Source organism: Eublepharis macularius, chromosome 19, assembly GCF_028583425.1.
Source record: "Eublepharis macularius isolate TG4126 chromosome 19, MPM_Emac_v1.0, whole genome shotgun sequence".
NCBI classification, from domain to species: domain Eukaryota; kingdom Metazoa; phylum Chordata; class Lepidosauria; order Squamata; family Eublepharidae; genus Eublepharis; species Eublepharis macularius.
The window spans coordinates 22,601,944-22,625,164 of record NC_072808.1 but is presented as its reverse complement, the minus strand read 5'-3'; the positions used below and the strand labels follow the sequence as shown (position 1 = coordinate 22,625,164).

General features: G+C 50.8%; 1 protein-coding gene and 1 long non-coding RNA gene across 2 annotated transcripts; both read left to right on the top strand.

Annotated features, from left to right (window-relative positions):
- The first annotated feature begins 3,765 nt into the window (after positions 1–3,765).
- LOC129346542 (uncharacterized) lies at positions 3,766–11,651 on the top strand. Its single transcript, XM_055003883.1, has 8 exons — positions 3,766–3,816; positions 4,419–4,551; positions 4,910–5,002; positions 5,119–5,982; positions 6,604–6,758; positions 7,463–7,559; positions 7,769–7,782; positions 11,454–11,651. The coding sequence occupies exons 1-8, from the start codon at positions 3,766–3,768 to the stop codon at positions 11,649–11,651; spliced, it is 1,605 nt and encodes a 534-aa protein (XP_054859858.1).
- A 5,418-nt stretch (positions 11,652–17,069) lies between these two features.
- Positions 17,070–22,680, top strand: LOC129346026 (uncharacterized). Its single transcript, XR_008598682.1, has 2 exons — positions 17,070–17,279; positions 22,406–22,680. It is a non-coding gene; the product is annotated as an uncharacterized LOC129346026 (long non-coding RNA).
- The last annotated feature ends 541 nt before the right edge of the window (positions 22,681–23,221 follow it).

Below are 23,221 nucleotides of genomic sequence, written 5' to 3'. Positions count from 1 at the left end.
AGACACAGAAAGGCAAGCCACACCATTCCAGATTGTGAAGCACAACTGTGAGAGCCAGCCAGAAGAAAGGCTTCTGGCCTGTGTAGGCCCAAAGCTGGCACACTCTTGTTTTAATCTTAAAACAGTGGATCAAGCTTAAAGAAGGCAAGCACAACAACCAATGCTGAAACCCCCCCCCCACCATCAAACATTGTCTGCCCAACCTGTCCCCCAGGCCATACCTGTGTGTGGCCCACAGGCTGGCACAGTTGATCAGGACGGAGCCTGTTGGGAATCCTTGCAAGCAGGGGACCAGACACAGAAAGGCAAGCCACACCATTCCAGATTGTGAAGCACAACTGTGAGAGCCAGCCAGAAGAAAGGCTTCTGGCCTGTGTAGGCCCAAAGCTGGCACACTCTTGTTTTAATCTTAAAACAGTGGATCAAGCTTAAAGAAGGCAAGCACAACAACCAATGCTGAAACCCCCCCCCCCACCATCAAACATTGTCTGCCCAACCTGTCCCCCAGGCCATACCTGTGTGTGGCCCACAGGCTGGCACAGTTGATCAGGACGGAGCCTGTTGGGAATCCTTGCAAGCAGGGGACCAGACACAGAAAGGCAAGCCACACCATTCCAGATTGTGAAGCACAACTGTGAGAGCCAGCCAGAAGAAAGGCTTCTGGCCTGTGTAGGCCCAAAGCTGGCACACTCTTGTTTTAATCTTAAAACAGTGGATCAAGCTTAAAGAAGGCAAGCACAACAACCAATGCTGAAACCCCCCCCCCCCACCATCAAACATTGTCTGCCCAACCTGTCCCCCAGGCCATACCTGTGTGTGGCCCACAGGCTGGCACAGTTGATCAGGACGGAGCCTGTTGGGAATCCTTGCAAGCAGGGGACCAGACACAGAAAAGCAAGCCACACCATTCCAGATTGTGAAGCACAACTGTGAGAGCCAGCCAGAAGAAAGGCTTCTGGCCTGTGTAGGCCCAAAGCTGGCACACTCTTGTTTTAATCTTAAAACAGTGGATCAAGCTTAAAGAAGGCAAGCACAACAACCAATGCTGAAACCCCCCCCCCACCATCAAACATTGTCTGCCCAACCTGTCCCCCAGGCCATACCTGTGTGTGGCCCACAGGCTGGCACAGTTGATCAGGACGGAGCCTGTTGGGAATCCTTGCAAGCAGGGGACCAGACACAGAAAGGCAAGCCACACCATTCCAGATTGTGAAGCACAACTGTGAGAGCCAGCCAGAAGAAAGGCTTCTGGCCTGTGTAGGCCCAAAGCTGGCACACTCTTGTTTTAATCTTAAAACAGTGGATCAAGCTTAAAGAAGGCAAGCACAACAACCAATGCTGAAACCCCCCCCCCCCCACCATCAAACATTGTCTGCCCAACCTGTCCCCCAGGCCATACCTGTGTGTGGCCCACAGGCTGGCACAGTTGATCAGGACGGAGCCTGTTGGGAATCCTTGCAAGCAGGGGACCAGACACAGAAAGGCAAGCCACACCATTCCAGATTGTGAAGCACAACTGTGAGAGCCAGCCAGAAGAAAGGCTTCTGGCCTGTGTAGGCCCAAAGCTGGCACACTCTTGTTTTAATCTTAAAACAGTGGATCAAGCTTAAAGAAGGCAAGCACAACAACCAATGCTGACACCCCCCCCCCACCATCAAACATTGTCTGCCCAACCTGTCCCCCAGGCCATACCTGTGTGTGGCCCACAGGCTGGCACAGTTGATCAGGACGGAGCCTGTTGGGAATCCTTGCAAGCAGGGGACCAGACACAGAAAAGCAAGCCACACCATTCCAGATTGTGAAGCACAACTGTGAGAGCCAGCCAGAAGAAAGGCTTCTGGCCTGTGTAGGCCCAAAGCTGGCACACTCTGGTTTTAATCTTAAAACAGTGGATCAAGCTTAAAGAAGGCAAGCACAACAACCAATGCTGAACCCCCCCCCCCATCAAACATTGTCTGCCCAACCTGTCCCCCAGGCCATACCTGTGTGTGGCCCACAGGCTGGCACAGTTGATCAGGACGGAGCCTGTTGGGAATCCTTGCAAGCAGGGGACCAGACACAGAAAAGCAAGCCACACCATTCCAGATTGTGGAGTACAACTGTGAGAGCCAGCCAGAAGAAAGGCTTCTGGCCTGTGTAGGCCCAAAGCTGGCACACTCTTGTTTTAATCTTAAAACAGTGGATCAAGCTTAAAGAAGGCAAGCACAACAACCAATGCTGAAACCCCCACCCCACCATCAAACATTGTCTGCCCAACCTGTCCCCCAGGCCATGCCAAGAATAAACTGCAACACCTTTTTGCAGAGGCAGGCCACAGCAGCACATTGCCCAGCATCAAAAAAATTTACAAAAATTTTAAAAAGGCCTACCAGGTGTCCTCTCAGGATGTCCAGCACAGTTGATCCTCCAGGCAGATGTCCTCCAGGCTCCAGGTGCAGTCTCTCTTCTTCTCCTCTCTCGGTCACAGCTCAGCAGCAGCAGCAACAGAAGTGTTCCAGACAGTCTTGCTCCAAATTTAAATCCCCTGCTGCAGCCTCAGCCAAAGATTTAAATCTATTGGCTGGCATGAGAATGCAGCAGTGGGATTGGTGACTCCTAAAGTCCCCAGTCCCCTGCCTTTCCCCACCCACACTCCAAGAGCCACCCTCCTCCTGCTCCCCCTCCCCTACCTGTTAGTTTTGGCGGGAATCTCTGCTGCTTTGCAAATGCAAAGTGCAATGCAATGCTTGCACCTTGCATTTGCAAGGCAAAGCAGGATTCCCTATCCTCCTTTGCAAGAGGGGTGGGGGGTGACAGAAGGAGTGAGTGATTCACTCCTTCTCCCCCCCTCCCCTCTTCTAAGAGCCTGCAGGAAGCCTTTGCTTCCAGCAGGATTTTGCTAGCCGCTTGCTAAGGCAAACGGCTAGCAAAATCAAAATGGCGATTCTCGAATGCCAAAAGAATGCCGAAAGAATCCCGAAACGTTTCGGGTTTTTCTTTCGGCAATCCCGAAACGTTTCGGCATTCCCCGAAACGTTTCGGGATTCTTGAAGAATGCCGAAACACTTTTGTTTCGGCATTCTTTCGGCATTCTGAATGCCGAAACGCACATCCCTAGTTAGGGTTCAATCGTATCAGGGACGTAGCCAGGCAAGAGAAATGTTTGGCTTACTGCCAATGAAGCACCGTGTTCTCCTAGGTTCCATGAACGCCCTCCAGCGCTCTGGGGCCTGCAGCACCCCTCCTCCTCCGCCCAGCAGACATTTTCTGTCAACTCCCCTGCTCTACCTTTCTTCAGGCTGTCCCTCTTACAGGCAAGGATCACTGCTGGTGGACTGTGTTGATACCGGGCCTCTCACTCTGCCCCTTCCGCCTACACCCAGGGCAGGCCCAGCTAGATTTGATCTTAGCCGAAAGGCTGAGAAGTCCTTTTAAAAATCTGTGTGTCCATAAAGAGGTGCACTAGCATCTAGCCGTATATAGCTGTGGCATGTCCACCACCTGCAAGAGGAAAAAGGCCCACCTTTTCCATTTTACCAAAGCTTCCTTGCCTAGCCGTGTGAAGATGGTTCTTATCGGTAGCCAGAGGACTAGTTCTCTACAAGCGTGTTTGAATCCATGAGTCCTCTGGCTGACAGCTGATTGACACTTTTCACTATAGAAATGCATGGACTTTGGGTGTTGTCTTGACTATCTGGGAAGAAGGAGCCAATTTCTTGCAAATCTATTTGGAGTTCTCGTAGAATAGCAAATAGGAGGGGAAGCTATCTGCAAAGCGGTGTGGAAATGACTCTCAGCCCCTGCTCAAACTACACTCCCCAGGACTTTGTGAAGAGGGTCAGACCCGTTCAACTGAGAGTGCAGTTATAACGTCGGCATGTCCACTGCCCCTCCCGTGGAGATGCAGCCACTGTGGCCTTCCACTAGGCAGCTGAGCCAAAAGGGCATGATTCCCATTTGACTTGAATACTGACAGCTTCATCCGCTTGTGCGGCCTACGGATAGAGGAGATCACTTTCACCTTTGAAGTCCGCTGGCTTTGAATCCTCTCTCTCTCTTGGTTTGCTAGAATCCTCTCAACCAGTTCCTTAAAGGGTTTCTTGTTCCTGCGAGGGGCCTGCCCATGCACTGAGATCGGCCTCCGAGTCTTTCCAGAGCAGGGACTCCATGGTTGTAGCACCACCATTGCCTGGTGTTTGGTTCAGTTGCTGATTTCCTTATCTGAGATCCAAGCTCCAATCCCCATAAAAAAGTCCAAGAGATACAGTCACCAATCTGACGGTTCTGCAAATATGCAGGAAAGAGGGTAACCCCCTCACCAAGTATCAAAAGTGATGTCTGTGGATGAATGTGTGTGTCTGTGTGTTGTCAAGACGCACAGCAAGAGCTTTCGAGGCAAGTGTTAGGCAGAGGTGGTTTGCCCTTGCCTTCCCCTGCAGAGTCTTCCTTGGTGGCTGCCCGCTGTGGAGGAGTGGAAAACGGACATCCTCAGCTCAGCTGCCATACTGGTTCACTGTAGCAACCCAGAATGGGGCCAGGAAGATGAGGAGGAGGAGCCAGGAGGAAGAGCCAGTCAGTAAAAAGGGAAAGAGAGGGGAGCCACTCTCTGGAGAAGAAAGGAGAAAAGTGGAGCCAGTCGTGGGGGCAGAAGCATCTCAGGGACAGGGCTGATTGGGGAAAGAGATTTCCCTTTCTTCTCTAATGTCTTCAGAGGTCCGCTCTCAGGGCTCCTAAATAGGAGGAAGGGATTCCGTTTCCAAGAAGTATATGCAAGAGCCCCAGTGAGCAGCCACTTGAGGAAGGAAGCCTCCGCCCCCGCCCCCCCCAGACAAGCGATTCTCACCTCTTTCCCTTTGCATCTTCCTCCAAGGCTCAATAAAGATGTCCAGGCTCTCAGCCCCCAAAGGCCTGACCCTTCTTCTCCCTACAGTTATTGTGTTCTTCTTGTCACCCGCAGCCATCCAGCAACCAGATGTGGGCGCCCTGGAAAACCAGGCCGTAGAGGACGCCTGCAGGGATGCAGGTAATGGTCTGCCCTCAGGGCACGTCCCTCATTTTTCCAGGTCTGGGAGGTATTTTTGGCATTCCACAACCATACGCGATGACCTTCCCTCACCTCTCACCTTTTGTCTTCCACAGGCAGCCCAAAGGTGGAGCAGAATGGTGTCCTCCTGGATCCAGCAGATTATCCAGGGCACTGCGCTTTCCTCGGCAGCCTTCTTGCAGTGCCCAACAACTGGATGGAAATAACAGCTGATTTCCTGAGCGACGCTTTCAGGAAGGTTTTAGCAGAAATGCAGTGCCTGGACAGTTACGTGTCCCTGGCCATTGAGGACTACCTGATCCATTACCTAAGCCGGCACCGGGGAGAGCTCCGCGGTGCAGGTTCTTTCCCAAATGCTGCCGTTTTCCTGGCCTGCAGCATCACCAAAAAGGTCATCACAAAACTATGCCACGCCTCCGAAAGGATCGATTCTGACTCCCTCCCCGAGCGGGACAGCAGAGGAGTCGAAATAATGCACGAGGACTCCCCAAACCAAGAAACCCGCATTTATGATGTCTTCAGAGCGTGGGGCCCCGTGGCCTATGAAGGAGCATTGGTGACAGCCTCTGAAGTGGTGGAGGTCATAGAGGAAGTGCTCGAGGAGTTTTCAGCTTTCCTCGAGCACAGGATACCTGTCAGCTCAGACCTGTCTTTCGGGGACTGTAGGCGGAACCAGCCAGAGCCACGCAGGTCCCCTCCCCACTACTCACGGCGTCCGTTCCCCTTCCAGGAGGTCAGGGTGCCCATCTACACTCTTGAGGCCCACGCGGAAAAAGTGGCCATCGCACTCCTGCAAATGATGAAGCGGTCATTCGACCAGATGATGACATCTGCTGCCATCCGGCAAAGCCTATTCTTTGAAAGCCAACTGATAGATCTGATCCTAGCAAACTTCCGACCCTTCGAAGACCTTTGGGACATGCTGCGGCAGATACAGCCAAGCCCTCCTTCTGCTGCAGGTGAGTAGCTCATGCTGGCCCCGGCCCCAATAGCAAGAGAGGTCTGAGATTTTGACAAATGTCAAGTATTTCCTGATGTGTCAAGTGTCAGGGGGAGAGGGGGAGGAGGGAGTGAGGCAGGGAGCGGGGAGCGAGTGGCCAATCCGTGCAAGAGCTCTTCTTGGCCCTTTCCAAATGGCTTACCTGAAGCCGCTCCATGCCGCAATGTTGTGGATCGTGCTGGGGGAAACGCGGTATTTTGCCTTTTCCCCGGCACGATCCACAACATTGCGGCGTGGAGCGGCTTCAGGTAAGCCATCTGGAAACGGCCCTTGTCTGCCTGGCTTCTGTGAGTGGCCCTGATTCAGTTGGGCTCCGTTGCAACAGTGTACCTTGCTCCAGTTTGGTTTGGGTGGAATTCCCTGTTTTGACATGTTTCTCAGGTTTGATGTTGGTCCCCTTGATTCGGTACTGGCAGCGGGGGGGGGGGGGATGGGATTCCACTCCCTTGCTTCAGTTTGGTTCTGTTGGGCTTTCTCTGGGTTCAGCTGGCATTTGGGAGCGTGCCTCTGGCCGGCCAGAGCCTGCCTTGCCCCGGTGTGTTTCTGTCTGAGAGCCTCCTTGGAAATGTCCCCCGTATAGCAGACATCGGAGAGTGGCAGGGGACACCTCCCGGGGAAGATGGGCCAAGAGCGTTCAGTGCGCAGGGGAGTGAAGATGCGGCAGCAGCAGGAGAAGCATCACCCAGTGAGCCAGCTCCTCCCCTCGGGGACGTGGATGGACGTGCTGCTCCCACGGTGAGACTCATCCCCTTGGAGCTCCCTGCTCCTCAGGGAAGCGGGGGTGGGTGGGACTGGGACAGCCAAAGGAGCTCACTCGCCAAGCCTCCCCACCCCAGACCAGTCCCAGAAGTTGGGAGTCCAATGGAAGGGCCACGGCCAGACTGTCTACTGGCAGCAGCCTCTGTTGCAGTCCAGAGAAGCGCTCTCTTTTTTCGGAGTGGGGGATGGACATGGCAGCCAGCCACCATCCCTTCCGGGAAGTGGCCCTAGCCCTTTCCTGGCAAATGTGGAGAGTTCCAGGGGATGCCCCAGCAGGGATCATCCCTGTGCCCTTGGGCTCTGCACTGGGGAATGCTGAATGCTAAACACTGAGCAGACGAGATGGCACTCCAGGGACCTGGCTGTGCGGAGACAGAAAGCAGCTGCCTGGGGCATCCGTAGCTGCAGCGCAGAGACAGTTTGGTGTCACGGTTAAGAGCGGCAGGACTCTAATCTAGAGAACCAAGTTTGATCCCCCACTCCTCCACTTGAAGCCAGTTGGGTGACCTTGGGTCGATCACAGCTCTCTCGGAGCTCTCTCAGCCCCACCCACCTCACAGGGAGGTTGTCAAGATTGTCCAGAGGATAACAACAACACCCTTTGGAAACCGCCCTGAGTGGCGTCAAGTTGTCCTGAAGGGCGGTCTATAAGTCGAATGTTGTTGTCCTTTCTTTCACAGCCGCTGGAGGAAATTCTTCTCTACTCTACCCCCAGCGTCAGTCTCGACGAGACATCTTCAGTTATCAGCATGTCACCTACTCTTGACTCCGAAGATGGTAATTTCTCTTTCTCTCTCTCTGTTCTTGCCTTGCCTTCCCCGCGGGGGGGGGGGGGGAGGGGCTCAGGGATTCGAGCCTGGGGCCATTTCCACATGGCTTACCTGAACCCGGAACGCTGCACAAGTTTTGCACGATGTTGCACAATGTCGCGCGAAACTCACACAAGAAAACGCAATCTTCCGCATTTTTTTCTGCATGTTGCACAGCGTTCTGGGTTCAGGTAAGTTGTGCGGAAACAGCCCTGGGTCTCCCATTTCTTGTTCTGACACTTTAAGCACTACACTGTAGTGTCTGCTTTTGGGTGAAAGCCAAGCTGCACAGCCCTGGGCTGCTGCCGGGAGAGCCAGGAAGGGGTGCGCCTGGTGTCGGGGGGGGGGAAACGGGTGGTCACCACCTCCTGCCTGCCGTTTCAAGCGCTGCTTACAGCCACTCAAACCCCTAGCAGGCCTCCTGGGCGGATGGCTTACCCCATTTGTTTGAGACTCGCCAGTCTCCGGGTTCTTTCAACCTGGGGGATTCTGCACACAGTTGGTCAGACACTCAAAGACACGAGGCTTAGATATAAATGATGTTTATTAGTTAAGAAGAGTGTATGCAGGTATCAGGAACCGCGCTATTAAGGCACAAGCAAAGGGCATTAAAACAACAAATAACTTGCCTATTCTTTACTATGGCTAACTGACTGAAAACATAAGCTGGCTAGCTTGCATTTCTCTGAAGAGGCTTGAGGCTCATACTCACAAACATAGTCCATAAACCATGCCAGGCAGGTCTGGTCATCTCAGGCCTGGCATGGAGCAAAGTCTCTCACATGCTGATGGAAAAGGATAGCATGGAATAATCCAACGAAGTCTCAGTGCGAGTGTGTAGCGTGGTTGTGAGAGCTGAGAGGAGCCATCTTTTCTATGACTGTCAGCCAATCAGAGGTACTGTCAGTCAGGAATACAGGGTACTCTGATTTATTCTCCCACCCCTTGCAGCGAGAAATCCAAGGTCTCTTGAGTCAGAGGTTCTTTATCGAGAGCTTATATATTCAGAAAGTACAAGTGTCCATAGGTTATCCAAACGCCAAAGCAGGCTTCTGGCTGTACATAGATCTCTTGTTGAGAATGACGTATTAAGGGCTTGCTACAGTATATCAAACCCTCTAAACCACCCCCCACCACCCTCGGTGTCTACCCAGCTGGTACAGAAGGTGGGAAAGTGAAAGGAGCTGTCCCAAGGCCGCTGTGGTGAGCCATCTCACATAAGGCTGTCTTGGGAACACACACAATACACACACAAAAACATTACTGGAAAAATACAGCAAGCAGGCAATATGGAAGGACTGTGGGCACTGGGCAACAGACCTGACAGGTACACTTGCAATCGGCGTTACTAGCCTGAGAATGGAGAAGGAGTACTCTAACCACTACACTACACTGGGATTCGGTTGCCAGGCCCATGTTGGGAAATTCCTGGAGATTCGGGGGGGTGGAGCCAGGGGAGGAAAGGGAACTAAGCTGGGTATAATGCCCTAGAATCCACCTTTCTCCAGGGGAACTGATCTCTGTCACTAGTTGTAATTCTGGGAGATCTCCAGCCACCACCTGGAGATTGGCTGCCCTAGCCCTAGCCCTAGTAGTTCTTCCCCTTCCCACACACAAAGGAGTTTTCATGGGGGGTGGGGGGAACCTGAGGTCCAAATGCTTGCATGCCTCTACGAAGTGCCATGCACAATCTCCCCCATTTCTTTCAAACCCAAATTTCAACCCACCCGAGATATTCTGCTATCCCATACCCTATTGCACTGTTTATTGAATATCCCAGCAGTAGATCATATTGATTTACATTATGTGATCCCCTTTGAGTCTCATCTGAGAAAGGATGAGTATAAATAACATAAATGAAATAAATGAAATTCTGGAGAAAAGGGCAGATGGTCCTAAGGTATCTAAAAACGTACAAAATGTGCAATGTGCAAAGTTGTTCCCTATGGAAGCTACATTTTCCTCTGGAAAAATTGGATTCTTGTTTACACTCAGAATACCTGCTGGAGAAATTCTGAGACTAGCTAGAACACGAAGATATAATTGTCGACGAGCAAGCAGGGTTCAGAGCTGGCAGGTCAACGGTAGACTATTTGCCTGACAGTGCAACACCTTATAGAGAAATGCGCCACGGGAGGCCAAACGTCGCCTGATGTGGCATTTATTGACCTCAAAGCAGCTGCTGACACCGTCTCTAGAATTAGACTTTGGGGGAAACCCAAACAACACGTAGCGGCTTTGTTGCCGATGCAGGAGAAAAACCAGCAAACAGGATACTGAGATTCTATCACAAGGGCGACGTTAAGTACCGGCCACACTCCGAATGTTTAAAGGCAAATCACGGGCTCAGTTATTATACGGATCATTTTTGGGGCCGCCATCCTCTTCTTTCGCTCCCCTCGAGAGAGGGCAGTCCAAATTCCTCAGAGCTCTCTTACTACAAGTGCCCAGATGTGTGCCAAACTCGTGGGTCAGACTGGAAACAGGAATGTTACAGGTAGAGGCCAGAATCTGTATCCTTTCCATTTTCCAATGGCTGATAGGAGGTGTAAACCCCCAAGGTCTGTTGCCTCTAATACTCCAAGACACAATCCAGTTGGCAAAAGGAGACGTTGAAATGGCTAGAAAAACTGGGTCTTTACCCCCAAAGTTTGTTAGGCATTGAGACAGACTGGGCAGAATCACTCATTAAGCAGAGAGTGACAGATATTGAAAGACACACAGATTTATTCCTATCACCAGATTTTATTTCCTCGGGAAATGCCATATATTGCCACCCCTGCAGCTGACTTCTATTTTTATGAATCCAGTAATTCCAGAAGGGCATCTTCTCTAGCTAGAAGCTTGACTCTGCCCCCTGCAGTTCTAGAAGGAAAGTTTAAAGCAGTCCCTTCTTCTCCGGGGCTTTGCTCCTGCCCCCGAGGAGAAATTGAGTCAATGGAACATATTTTCTTCAACGGTCCAAATCACAGAAAAATTAGGGGTGCAACCATCAGGTCTATTAGTAGAAAGGTTCCCTGGTAGTTTGAATAAAATCATACTTGGCTATCTTCTGTCGGATCGGAATCACCAGACAACATGACAAGTAGCGAGATTCTGTGCCCAGGTTTATAAGCATCGTAAATTACATATGGCGGTCTGAATGTATTTTAACTTTTTAAATGACTAATTTATGGTATGGTTTTACTTTCCTACTTCTGTATTTACTCATGGTTCTCCTTTCGTACTCAATCCTAATTGTTTTTAAATTGATTTATGTAGATTGTCTTCCTTGTGCTGGTTGCAGTCCGGAACAACAAACCTGAACCTGAACCAGGGAGTCAGAATCGTTCCTTTTGGAGGCATGACATCTTTTAGAAACTAGCTTTTTGGTGATGCTGCCAGGCAGAGTGGAAAGAAGTGACACTAACTAGTCCTGGCAGCCTAGGAAATGTGGCGGGTCAGCTGCAAGCCTGCCATCATCCAGAAACCATGGCTCAGAGGGTTGATGATGGCCCTGGACCGGTAGAAACAAAGATGGCAAACCCCTGTGGATGCAGCCATGACCCCGATGCCAACAACTTCCTGCCCACACAGCACACAGGCAGGGAGCCAAGGCCACCAGCTTCCTCCCAGGAGGACTGATGGGGCTAACAGCAAGACGAGGGCTTGATCCGAGAGCGGATCTCCTAGCAATGCCGGAAAGGCTAGAGAGAGAAGAGGAGGAGGAAGAGGAGGGGGATTGACGTGCCCGCCCAAGCCTCTCCCCACCAAGGCCGCTTCCTCGTCATCCCCTCTCCAATAGCTGACTTCATCAACCGAGACAAAGATAGCTAAACCTGGTTGTTGTGCAGCTGCCTATCCCCGTACATCTGTCCTTCAGGAAAGCATCCGCCAAGTCAGGAAGGGGCTGAGTAACATCATTGTTGGGCAAAGTAAGAACAGGAATCTCAGTCACGGGCAAATTCCTGCCTTCCACTCCCCTAGCCCGTTCATGGATAGCGGCCAGATCTGCGCACATGTGACAAGGAAGGCCACGCCAGCCTGGCTCTTCTTCCCAGGCTGCTGGGACCCATCGTAGAGCTTTGTTATAAGAACTTGTATCTGCCAGAATAACTGAGGCGTGCTTTTCATACTGGCCACTCTGCGGTGGTCAAAGCAAGGCGAGGTGTGATCACTCATTCAATGGTTGGATCGTTTCTCAAGTTCAAAAACAGGCACACCTTTTCCATGGAGCCCTGGAGCTGTTCTCTTCAGAAGAAATAGGGCCACTTTGGATCATCAAAAAAAGTGACAGGTGCCCTGCCCCCATTTAGGGCCTAAGGTAGGTAGGCAGGTTTCTTCTGAGGAGCAGGGGTGCTGGGCCTGCCCCCCGGCATTCCACACTAGCACCCCATAAAACCAAACCCTTTCCTGTTGGTCCAGGGGTTGAGCTGAATGCATAGAGGGGTCACATGAACCCGCTAGGCCCTTCTGAGGAGCAGGGGTGCTGGGCCTGCCCCCCGGCATTCCACACTAGCACCCCATAAAACCAAACCCTTTCCTGTTGGTCCAGGGGTTGAGCTGAATGCATAGAGGGGTCACATGAACCCGCTAGGCCCTTCTAAGGAGCAGGGGTGCTGGGCCTGCCCCCCGGCATTCCACACTAGCACCCCATAAAACCAAACCCTTTCCTGTTGGTCCAGGGGTTGAGCTGAATGCATAGAGGGGTCACATGAACCCGCTAGGCCCTTCTGAGGAGCAGGGGTGCTGGGCCTGCCCCCCGGCATTCCACACTAGCACCCCATAAAACCAAACCTTTTCCTGTTGGTCCAGGAGACGAGCAGAATGCATAGAGGGGCCACATGGACCCGCTAGGCCCTTCTGAGGAGCAGGGGTGCAGGAGGTCCGTTCCTGTCCCGTGGGGTAGTGCCATGACCTGACAGGTAGTGCTTCCAGGGGCTAGGGGTGGGTCTTAGGCCCTAGAAGGGGACAGGGCACCTGTCACCCTTTCTTAATTTATTGAAAAGGCTTTAGAAAATTTCATTATCACATTACAGAACAGGTAAAGATTATGACAGCAGGAGACGGGCAGGGAAAACAATTCAGAAAGGGGGGTTTCTAACCTCTGCCTCCGCAACCGCCTTCCCTAGCCCGCCCCTCCTCCGGTGATCTTGCCAAGCAGTCTGGCATTGCAACTGCCTTCAAGGTCAGAAAAACTGCCACAGACCTCTTCTGGGACACATTTTTTTACAATCCCAGGATGTATTCAAATCCATTCCAGGAAACCCTGTCACGTTTTTCTGATGATCCAAAGTGGCCCTCTATTTCTTCTTCTTCAAAGTCTGATTTGCCGAGCTTAGCGGTCTCCATGTTCACGCCCGTAGCAGCAAACGCAGTGGCAAAACTCTGTCGATGGTAGTCCATCACACCAAACAGCATTCACCAATCCTGCCTGGCGACAGGTCTGAGCTGCTCTCTCATTGTGGGGCAAGCCCGCAGCTGAGAAAGGGGGGATTTTCCGTCCTCTGGCAATGCCGTTCATGCCATCTATCGCAGGAATCCCAGTCGGAACCACCTCTTCTGGGTAGATTGATTGGCTGACCCAGCCTGCTTCTCTTTGTTCCATCAGGAAGTATCATATGCACAACCTCATATCTAGGAAACGTCACTTGACCCAAGATGACTAGTGGCCCGTTGACTCCAGATACTGTCTGTCTTATATGTGAGGCGGGGCTGGGAGAGGTAGTCGTGTGTGAGGGCAGCTGCCTGCTTCCGTGCGGCACCAGCGCCACCACTGCCTGCAGTCAGCTCAGACGTGGCTCCGTTGCCCATCAACCACCAAGGGCCCTACAGCCCAACAGACCATGTGTGGAAAGCTGGGGGAGGAAAGAGCTGACACCCCCCAACATCACCATTGCAGTTCTTGGGTCTGTTAGTTAGTTAGTTAGTTAGTTGGTTAGTTAAGTTAGTTAGTAAGTAAGTAAGTAAGTAAGTAAGTAAGTAAGTAAGTAAGTAAGATCTTTGCAGATGTTATTGTGTCATTATTCATAATATTGCCCTTCCTATTGAGTTAGTAACCTTATGATTATAGTATTTGTATTATTACTTCTCATTATTATTATCATTATTAATATTGGAGTAATTGTTGTGTTTATAGTTATTAACGTTCTTATTGCAGTTCTTCTTTGTCGTTTGAATTATTAAAGTGTTCATTAATTTTTTTGAACTGAATTATGAAAGACAAATGACAAGTAATTTATACCACCCCATAACTGATACAAACTGCCAACCCAAGGTTCTGTTTTTGAGTTTAAAAAGCCTCCAGAAAATCTTTGTTCAGAAACAGGAACTATTAGCAAAAAAGAGGCATCCTTTAACTGCCATCTTTCACACCATCTCACTTAGCTTAAAGAGGCCCTGTTTAAAATTGTTTATCCCCGTGGGGTGCGGAAGCGGCAGCAGAGGCTAAAGGCCGCAGCTGCTCCAGGGCAGGGCAGGGCCCCACCTGGGATGGCCCCCGCAGGACCGAATGCCAGGCTAGGCTGGAGAATGCCAGGATGGGCTGGACTTCTCCCTAACATTTAGTTTTCGGCGTCCAAGGCTTTTTGAAACTAGGTTTGCAAGGGGTTTTGAAATCAGGAGGCACTCAGCCAGGTGAAATGCTCCCCGCAACCTGAGGGCTGGACCTCAGAGAGAACTGGGCCCGTGCCGGCTTACGCATCCAGCCACAAGTCATTGCACTGAGTTGGCAAGTAATGCATATTCACGTGTGGACCAGCCTGTGCGAGAGGGGGATGAAATGGCACCGCCGTAGCTGTCAGTGACCGTTCTTTGTTCATTGGGTGTGAAGGCGAGGAAGGTACGTGCCTCAGTTTCCTTTTCCAAAATGGCAGGCTTTCCAGTTCAACAACGGTTTTCCCTCCCAGGTTTTCTGGAAAAGGCCCTGCCTCTGTTATTGCTCGATTCCGGCCCTTCGTCTCATGCTTTTAAAATATATCAAGCTTTTCAGGTTCTTCTACCTCATCCGTTGAGGAGGGATCGCAAACTAAAATCACCGCAAGGAATGCTCATGGGCAAGGCACATAAGAACACGACAGTCCGTTTGTGTAGTTCCCCTTCATCACGAAAACACTGTCTGCAGCATTCTCTCAGCTGCACTGCGAAGCAGCTTGGTGCTGGCAGAAAGCAGCCCCCTCCTCCGCCCTGCCTCTGCTGAGAGCGCTGGCAGAGGCTGTGTGGGACACAACGGTCTCATTGCTGCAGCTGTCTGGTGGGCCAGGCAGCCGCCCCCATCTGCGCCCCTGCAGACTTTGGGAAAGCTCCAGCGTACCACTTCATTCCCTTGTTCACTGTTTATTGCGACCCCACGCCCCCTCACAGGGCCACTCCAGCTGCAGAGAGCTCACATCACCTGTTCAAACAACCCTCCCCACTGGGGGCCCAATTGGCCGTGCACGATGATGTCACTTCCGGGAGTGATGTCTCCATGCCACCCTGGGAGCACGCCAGGAGGCTTCTTCCCACAGCTTTCCCCCTCCCCCTGCGGGCCTGGTGAGGGGACCCGGCCGCCCTACCTGTGAAGGATGTCTGGCTGAGCATGACTGGTCCAAGGCCACCCATCAGCTTTCTATGGCAGACTGGGGGGATGGCGTATTAGGGAAAGACGACCGGTAGCTGAAAAGCTCGCATGACATGTTGCCTGCCTTGAAGACAACCTGGGCCGGGATGTCCCGATTCTCTTCCCTTTGGAGCTGCAGCTCCCTTCGGCATCCTGAGGGTGGGGGCCAGTTTTCAAACACGTTGTACTGCTTTCTGGAGGGGAGAGGCCTGCCGGAAAGAGAGACCGTCTGCTTCTGTTGCAAATAGCAGGAGGGGAGGGGGGGGAGACCTGGAGACAACCTGGGCCAGATGTTCCGATTCTCTTCCTTTTTAGCTCTGAAACACTCACAATCATGCTGAAGGTGACGGTCCATTTCAGATCCTGAGCTTTATTTTTGTCAGGCTATGGATGACAGGATACAGCAGACGGATCTCTGGGCCACTGGCATCAAGACACAGGTTCCTGGTTAATGGCTTTTATTCAGAAATCAAATCATTTCCATGTGCAGGTCCATAGTTTACTTAAGAGCTAAAATGCTTCTAGGCAGTACAGCTTCCTTGAAAGGAATGGGGCTTAAGGAACATACAGGTCTAAATACTCAAACATCCCCCCCCCCAACCCACCACTTCCAGCGGAAAAAAGCCTGGGAATCTTTGCTGGAGTTTATACTAGAGCTAGACAAGACAGAGGCATAAGAGTAATAGTAACATTTCAGACAGTCCAAGGTCATTTCGGGGAGCTTCAGAGAAATACCCAGATTATGAAGCTGAGTTCCCAGGCAGGGAGGGAGAGAAACAAAAGTGATGCCCACAGCCTTTCCAATATGAAATCAAACCATAGTACAGACAATCATCATCCCCTAGAACAAGAGGCTTGCCAGCCTCCAGGTAGCGGCTGGAGATCTCCCGGAATTATAACTGCTCTCCAGGCCACAGAGATCAGTTCACCTGGAGAAAATGGCTACTTTGGGGGGTGGGGGTGAACTCTATGGAATTATGCTATGTCAAGGTCCTTTCCCTCCCCAAACTCCACTTTCTCCAGGTTTCACCCCCCCCCCCCAAAGATCTCCAGGAATTTCCCAACTTGGAGCTGGCAACCCTATAGAACAATGACAAGGATGGATGGGTACAGACATACATGACAATTTTCTAACGCCGGCCGCAAATGGACAGATGCCAACGGATGGACAGGCGGATCCTTTTATCGCTATCGATTCATGGTAACAGCAATACTGTTTGGTTTGGATCAGGGTCACATGGGGAGGGGCCCGGGTGGAATCTCTGTCTGGGGGCCCCGCATGGTTTCGGCAGCCCTGCAGGGGAAAGAGAGTGTGGCTTTGGAGAATATCTATTCCGAGCCACTGATGGCAAGTTCTGGTGGTCAGAAACGTTCCCTTGGGCCTCTTCTTCCTTCCCCCACCATGGGCAAAAATACTAGCAGTACTCTGTGGGGGGGGGCTGGTACAAGTGGAGGGGGGGCCTTCCACCAATTGAGGGTGCTTCTGGGCCGATGTGCTGAATTGCTGGCTGGCTGGGGCAAGATGGCACTTTTCTGAGAAGACAGGATGGCATCGGAGCATATAGGCAGCAGGGCAAAATTCCAAGAGCAAATCCGGATTGTTTCCCTATTGACAGTTATTTCCAGGAAAGTCATTTCCCAGGAAGCCCCCTGCTACCAGCACTCTATTTAGCTTAGGTAAGAGGAGAAAAGAAGTGCACTCTGGGGGAGTTAACACTAGAATAAATATCTGAAGAGGCAAGCTGTGGCTCATGAAAGCTCATAGCCTATCACTAATTTTGTTAGTCTTATAAATGCTCTTGGAGTCTTTTCCACTGCTAGTCTCTAAGGTTTTATCGAACCGCTTGGCAGTTGCCCCATGACTGCAGCTCCTAACATCTGAGATGGGTCCCACTCCTCTTATCTCTCCCTTCAGCTGGCAGGTGGGGTCAGGAGCTCCAAGAGGCTGTGCAAGTACAGGAGGGAGCTCAGAGGTTGTTCGGCCTCAGGGCAGGTCAACAGCTAGAGAAGAAGGGAGCTGGCGGGGCGAGCGGCTGCCTCTTTGACCTCATTGTCCTGCCTCTTGAAGGATCGTCAAAACAGTGTTGGAAAGCACCAGTGAACCATCTTGTAAGTAATTTGTGCCATCTTGGTTCCTTTTCCCTTCTCTCTGTTTGTGGCTCAGTTCTTTCCTCTTCCCCACGTACGCCCCTCTCTTTCTAGTGATCTCAGGGTGGGCACCTGGGGATCCCAGGCCAAATCAGGCCTTCCAAGGAATGCTGCCTAGTCCCCTTCCAAAGTGCCAATCTAGAGGGGAAGAAAAGAATGGGAGGGAGGCAGTCATGGCAGGTGGCCCTGCTTTCAATGTTGGGAAACAAGCCAGCCAGACCACGGCCTGTCTCTGGAGAGGAAATTTGCTCTGCAGAAATCAGTCCGCTAATCGATCCAGAGGAGTTAGCTGTGCTAGTCTGTAGTAGCAAAATAGTAACGAGTCCAGCAGCAACTTTAAGACTAACCAACTAATGCGTGCATCTAACAAAGAGAGCTGTGGTTCTCGAAAGATTATGCTACAGTAAAGTTGGTTAGTCTTAAAGGTGCTACTGGACTCTTTACCAGCCAGCAAATGTAATCGACTGACCTGGATGGGTCAGTACAGTCAGATACTGTCAGCTCTCAGAAGGTAAGCTGAGACTGTGCTGGTTAATACTTGGGTGGACAACCAGAGAAGATGAGGGTTGTTACATAGAGGCGGGTGATGGCAAACCGTCTCTTGTTCATCTGTTGCCTTGAAAATCCCATGAGAGGCTGCCATAAATTGGCTGTGACTTGATGGCACTGTGAACACATCAAAGGCACAACTACTCAAAGGACAACTACAAGGTCCATTTCAAAGTTGGTCACCTCAATTGACCTGCCATTCCTCTGCCTCAGAAACAGGCTTTCCCAAAGAAATTAGTTCCTGACCAGGGACCTAAATAGATGCTTGTAGAAATGACCAACCTGTTCACAATTGTGTGTCTTTCCCTCTTTATGTCTACTCTGGCATCAGAGCCCCTGAGGATGGGCGGTTTATAAATCGAAGTAGTAGTAGTAGTAGTAGTAGTAGTAGTAGTAATAACAATAATCTTCCTGTTCTGCTTCCACTGTACATTCCCTGAGCCAAACCCATCTCTGGCCCTTATCCCTGCTGAGTGGTATTTCTGCTTGGCCCAAATGGTGCAAATGCGCCCCCCCCACCTCACCCCCCAAACCCACCTCCAGTTTAGACCACGACAAAACTTCTGCATGGAAGTGACAAGCAAATTTTCTATCTGGCTTGCTGGATACTTTGTACAGTTTCAGCCATCTCTGCATGATTTCTGTGAGGTGAAGAAATTATTAGTGAGATAAAAAAAAAGTCCTCCTCCTCCGGTGTGCCTTATGTTAGCCAGGCTGTTTCTAATGGGAGGGCAAGGATAACAGAGATGGAGTTGCCTAGAGTAGGCGAGGGCTGAAGTTCTCCCAGAATTAAAGGTGGTCCCTAGATCATAGAGGACAGTTCCCCTGGAGAAAATGGCTGCTCTGGAGGGGGGACTCTACCACTTTCTATCCTGCGGAGACCCCCTCCCTTTCCCAGGTTCTGCCCACAAATCTCCAGGAATTTCCAAAGTTGGCAACTCTACTCTGTGAAGGTCTGCTGTAGCTTTGTAGAGTTCTTTCTGTAGGAGTAATCTGCTGGCACGGCACAGGATAAGTACTGGCTTATGGTCTAGGTAATTATGGGATGTCCGTTCATTCCCTCTCTCTCTCACACACACACGCACACGAGAGGGGAGTTCACTTGATACTCCTGATCAGGTATTTCACTGTATGTGGACCAGTTGTCGTGCTGACTGTTTTTTCACAGTGACAATGGGAAGAGTTTTGCTATGGACACAGGACTGAATTGCATGTGACAACGTAGGTTTTCTTCATTTTTAAAGCCTTTAGCAACCACAGAGGCTACGTGCAACAGATAGGAATGTCTGAACCTGCTTTGCTTCCCTGGTTTTTCTGTTAAATCCCCCCCCTTCCCATAATCCTTTTCCCCTATTGGGAAAAAATATTATCACCTGTATGGAGAAAGGCTCATTGAGGAGCCATGTTTAGCAACAAGAAGCCTGGAAGGGGGAAAAAAAGATTCTCTGTGTCTGGTTGAGGTTTTAAAACATGTTGGGTGAAAATGAATGCCGCTGAGCATTGGTTGCCAGGTAGTCTGCAGACACCACAGCTTCTGTTACTGACCCCAAAAGAAGGCTGTACTTCAGTGATGGGGATCTATTTTTTAATTTGCCTTTTTTAATTTGCAGAGCCCCCCGAAAGGGGAAAGCTTCCCCTTTCTGGGTTCAATGTTTGGTCTGTCTGGAGCTGCCGACAGCCTTCCTCTCTACTTCTAGGAAACCAGCGCAGTCTTTAGCCATCTCCCCTTAAGGGCTAAGATCCAGCCCTGAGCTCTACTATAATCATCCCAGCAGGGCCAGGGTGTGTCTTCTGTAAACTGGACAACTCTGAGTTTATCAGTTCCCCATCTCCCATCAGTGCACCATCTCTCCATGACAAATATCGCTCCACTCCAACTTTTCATTCCTCTTAATGCACATTTTCAAATTCCCGATTAACCCAAAGAGCTGACAGTTCCTTCTGCTTTTGCGCTCAGGGCTGCTTACGAAAGCTCACAATGACAAGGATTGCCAGCTCCGGTTTGGGAAGTTCCTGAAGATTTTGGAGGGGGAGCCTGGGAAAAGTGGGAGAGAAGGAACGTCGGCAGGGATGTGTCGCCTTAGAGGCAGCTCTCCAAAGCAGCCATTCCCTCCAGGGGAACGTGTCTCTGTAGCCTGGAGACCAGTTGTAATTCTAGGAGATCTTCAGCCACCACCACCTGGAGGTTGGCAACCCTAAAGCTATTAAATAAATACATATTTTAGAATAAGCTGTATTCCAGGTGGGATTTTAGAGCAGAAAGGAGGTAAAGTGTGGCCCCCAGATTAGGGCTTCCAACTCCGGTTTAGGAAATTCCTGGAGAGTTGTGGGTGGTGGACTCTGGGAAGGAGTGGGAGCTCAGCAGGAACGTGATGGAATAGAATTCACCCTTTGAAGTTGTCATTTTCTCCAGGGGAATGCATCTCTGTAGTCTGGAGATCAGATGTAATCCCACGCGAACTCCAGGCCTTACTACCTAGAGGTGGACAACCCTACCACAGATGACAGGAGGTCAGTGCCATCTACAGCCCACTTCAGACTAGCACATGAGCACTCTTTTTCTGTCTCTACCGACAGACAGAGAGGAAGAGATCCTTTCCCCCAGTGTCGCAGGACCTCCCTGCCTTGTGTCTCCTCCTAATACTGATTGTATTAACCTCATACTGTGTAATCCGCCTTGAGCCTCAGAGAGAAAGGCGGACTATAAAATGACATAAATAAAAAAATAAAACTGTTCCCACTTGCTCACAAACAAGAATTACGACTTTATTTATTTATTTACTTAGTTACTTCATTTGACCCCTGATATTTGTCCCCATGGGGACCCAAAGGGACACAAAGCATTCTCCTCCCCCCATTTTATTCCCACCACAATTCTGTGAGTGGGTCATTGGTCCAAGGTCAGTCCAGGAAGCTTCTACGGTACGGTGGTATTCGAACCTGGGTCTCCCAGCTCCTAGTCAAACCACTACACCACTTTGCCTCTTAAAGCAATCCTTGAACCATGGGGCAGTGAAAACAAAAACAGGAGAACGGAATGACAAGACGATTTAAGGTCAAGATGGAGAAATAAAAAAAGGGTGGTTCTGGAAAATCAAGACCCCCCCCTCATAGATCTGCAGTTCTAACTACCTGATGTTTTTATTAATTTTGTTGACTTTGTATTTTTAGGAGCAATCCAAAGGCAGCATCTCAAAGTTGTTTTTAAAGAAACAAATAGTGCAAAAGTCACCTGGCCAGCATTTCATGCTCCAAGGCAGCTACCAGAGGAGGAGGTACAGCCAGTAAATGTGCATGTTTGATTATTGCCTTCTGGCCCTCCAGCTTTCTAAAGAACAGGACGTCCTTCAGAGGAAGAAATGCTTTGCACATGCTCAAGGGCATGGCCCTTCCGTTGATTGTTTTTAAATACTGCTTGTCATCCAAAGGAAAGGTACTCAGCCCATGTTCAGAGACCCTTGAATTTGGGGTGCTGGCAGTGGTAGCAGCTCCAGCTTTAAATACCCACTTCCCAAGGATATCCCCTGCTGAAAGAGCCCAGATCTGAATCCAACCCATCTTATGTAGTATAACAGAGGGAGAGAGAGAGAGAGCAAGAGAGAGCGCACAATTTCCCCAAGCTAAATTATTCCTTTCCCTTCACATCTGCCAACTGCTGCTGTCACAGGGTCAGATACCCCCTCCCTCCTCTTCCAGCTTAGAGGGGATTTCAAGGCAGCATGGGGTGTATATGTGGAATCTGTTTTACCAGACACCGATGATTCAGAAATGGGAGGAAGGGATACTGAACCACAAGTCCAGACCCCCCCCCCTTAACTGTCAGTGTGCCAGAAAAAGGGCAGAGAATAAAACAGTGGCCGGGGGGGTGGTGGCTTTCAAGCACAAAGAAATGCAGCCTGACGCCTCCATAAGTTCAGAGTATGAGGACCTGCAAGCTATGCCTGGCACGGGAGATGAACAGAAAATGCCGAAGGGTGGCAGGCAAGGCAATCTCAGATTGACAATCTGAGCCTCCTGCTCCCCCCCATCCCCCCCAGGCCAGTTTGGCTAGGGATCCTGACAGTGTTTTGCCATCTTCTGGGGGGGGGGTGCAGAGATACTTGTGAATTTCCTGCATTGTGCAGAGGGGTTGGACTAGATGATCCTCGAGGTTCCAGCCCTATGATTCCAACACTGGAGCATTCAGTCTTGGGCTCCAGGCATTAAGGGGACAAATGGACGTTTTCAGTAGAGACACCCAACCCAGACTGAGCCTGGCCCTGTGGGTCCCGCTCCTTGGCCCGTCAGCAGAATGTCGGGAGACCCTGCAGTGACTTCCTTGGTGCCAAGAGAACTGAGCTCAGCATGTGATGGGGGGGGGTGAGTGCATGGGCTGTGAGTGACCCCCAAGATGGCCTTCCAAGCAGCGTCAGGCCAGGGGAGCTGCGCAGTGTGTTCTTTTTGTCCTACACAGTGTCAGGTTCAGAATGCTGTATAGTACATCTTTGCTTAACCAACTCCATATTTAATCCTCTCAGTATTTAGTGCTCTTTTCACAGGTGCCAAGGTTCCCAGGCAGCTATCTAACAGAAGAGGATTGTTTTGGCTACCGATGTTCCACCGAGAATCAGCCTTGGGAAACTACTGCTCTCCCTACTTCAAAGGCGTTGTTTTGGGAACCGTGGGGGGGAGGAGGGGCCCGCTGGGATCTGTTACTCTGTACCTTATGCCTTGCCTATCATTGGTAACAATGCATATGCACCATCCTGAATATTGCATTCAGGCTAGTGGACTATAATGAACTATTTCTTCAATAAATTCCTTTTGGAAACAATGGACAGTTGTCTGATTGCAGAAGGAAGTCTGAAGTAAGGACATTATCTAGCCACAGTTCTGACACACAGGCTGTGGCACCCCACCTGCCCCCAAATATTTGGCAACCCAAAGAGCAAAGGGGAAATGAGAAGGATACCCGGGAATGTGGCTCAACTGAAGTTCCTGGCTGGTTGGAGAGACGAGGCGAGGGAGCCTGAAAGGATGCCGCCCCCTTCAAGAGCTCTCCTTCCCCTTCCAAAAATAACAGCAATTAACACCTCTGGGAAAGGGTAGCCGCTCAAGCAGGCCTCCGCAGGTCGATCCCGCTGAATTCATCCCAGGGAAGCACAGGATCCCAGCCTCTGCCTGTTGCTATAAAAATGAAGGCCAGGGGCTGAGAGATGCGCAAATGACTGGAAGGGGTTACAGGAAGCGAAGGGATGCGCAGGAGCCATGGGGAGGCCCAGCGAAGTGAGAAGGTTGAGCTGGGATGTACGGTTGCCAAACTCCTGGAGATTTCAGGGGGGGGGGAAGCTGGGAGGCCAGCATTTGGGAGGGGT

Coding starts and splice junctions, on each gene's coding strand:
- LOC129346542 (XM_055003883.1), top strand. CDS start 3,766: ATGACTCTCAGCCCCTGCTCAAACTACACTCCCCAGGACTTTGTGAAG. Junction 4,552..4,909: donor GGAGCCAGGAGGAAGAGCCA/GTCAGTAAAAAG, acceptor TTCTCCCTACAG/TTATTGTGTTCTTCTTGTCA. Junction 5,003..5,118: donor GGACGCCTGCAGGGATGCAG/GTAATGGTCTGC, acceptor TGTCTTCCACAG/GCAGCCCAAAGGTGGAGCAG.